Source organism: Nanorana parkeri, unplaced genomic scaffold (genome assembly GCF_000935625.1).
Source record: "Nanorana parkeri isolate BGI_ZX_2015 unplaced genomic scaffold, ASM93562v1 scaffold1997, whole genome shotgun sequence".
In the NCBI taxonomy this organism is placed as follows: Eukaryota; Metazoa; Chordata; class Amphibia; order Anura; family Dicroglossidae; genus Nanorana; species Nanorana parkeri.
In genome coordinates this window covers 68,580-69,439 of record NW_017308265.1, presented here as the reverse complement: position 1 = coordinate 69,439, position 860 = coordinate 68,580, and the positions used below count along the sequence as shown (strand labels likewise).

At 46.2% G+C, this 860-nt stretch overlaps 1 protein-coding gene across 1 annotated transcript in view; it reads right to left on the bottom strand.

Annotated features, from left to right (window-relative positions):
• The window catches only part of TPR (translocated promoter region, nuclear basket protein), an 81,035-nt gene that overhangs the window by 28,910 nt on the left and 51,265 nt on the right, over positions 1-860 (bottom strand). The window contains exon 27 of the mRNA XM_018572313.1: positions 560-707. Coding sequence (XP_018427815.1) covers positions 560-707 — 148 coding nt within the window. The remainder of the gene's footprint in view (positions 1-559; positions 708-860) is intronic.

Sequence of the window (860 nt, the reverse complement as noted above, 5' to 3'; positions counted from 1 at the left end):
ATATGACACAATGCAGACCAGTAATGTATGTCCTAGCAGCAAATACAGCGACATCAGCATGTCATAAAAACATGAAGAAGTGGCCCTTTTGCTATATCATCTAAGGGTAAATGACAGCCAATCACAGACCTTCCTGGACAACAGAGTGCTCTCTCTTATCCAGGAAGGTCTCGAAGACTGGAGCAGACAGAATCTGGAGCAGTTGCCCAAGGCAACCAATCAGCATCTCTCTAGTTTGCTCAGGTGAGATTTAGCAATGAGACAGAGAAGCTGATTGGTTGCAGTGCAAATCTGCTCCAGTTTTGATAAATTCCCCCCTATGTGTCAAATCCTTTTCCCTGCCTGTCTGAGGACACACCGAACTGTGCATGTGCAACCCAGGGTACACATCTGGAACGAGTGTGCGCATGCGTAGTCGTTTACATCATCCTGTCCTGACCAATCAAGTGGCCACATTTCGGTACACAGGTTTGATTCTCTCGCTAAACATGCAACAGCCAAGAGCTTTTATGACCATCACACAGCCAATTAAACAAAGCATGACAACATCTTCTCTAACCTGAACCTTTTCACGCTCCGAATTTAGGCTGTCCTGCAGCTCATTAATTTCCTTCTCCATATGTTCTATACGCTGACGATAGCGAAGACATTCGACTTGGGCAACTTCGAACCTTGCTTCAGCTATTTCCTTCTCGCGTCTTACGAATCTGAAATAGAAAACCGATATTAAAAACACTGAACACGGTGCCGAGACGTAAACAACGCTGTCAAAGGGAAAACTTGCAGTGAAAAAGATACGCACTGTTGAACTGGGCGCGTATACACATCCTGTTAGTCCCGCCCACTCGTGCACCCGCCCC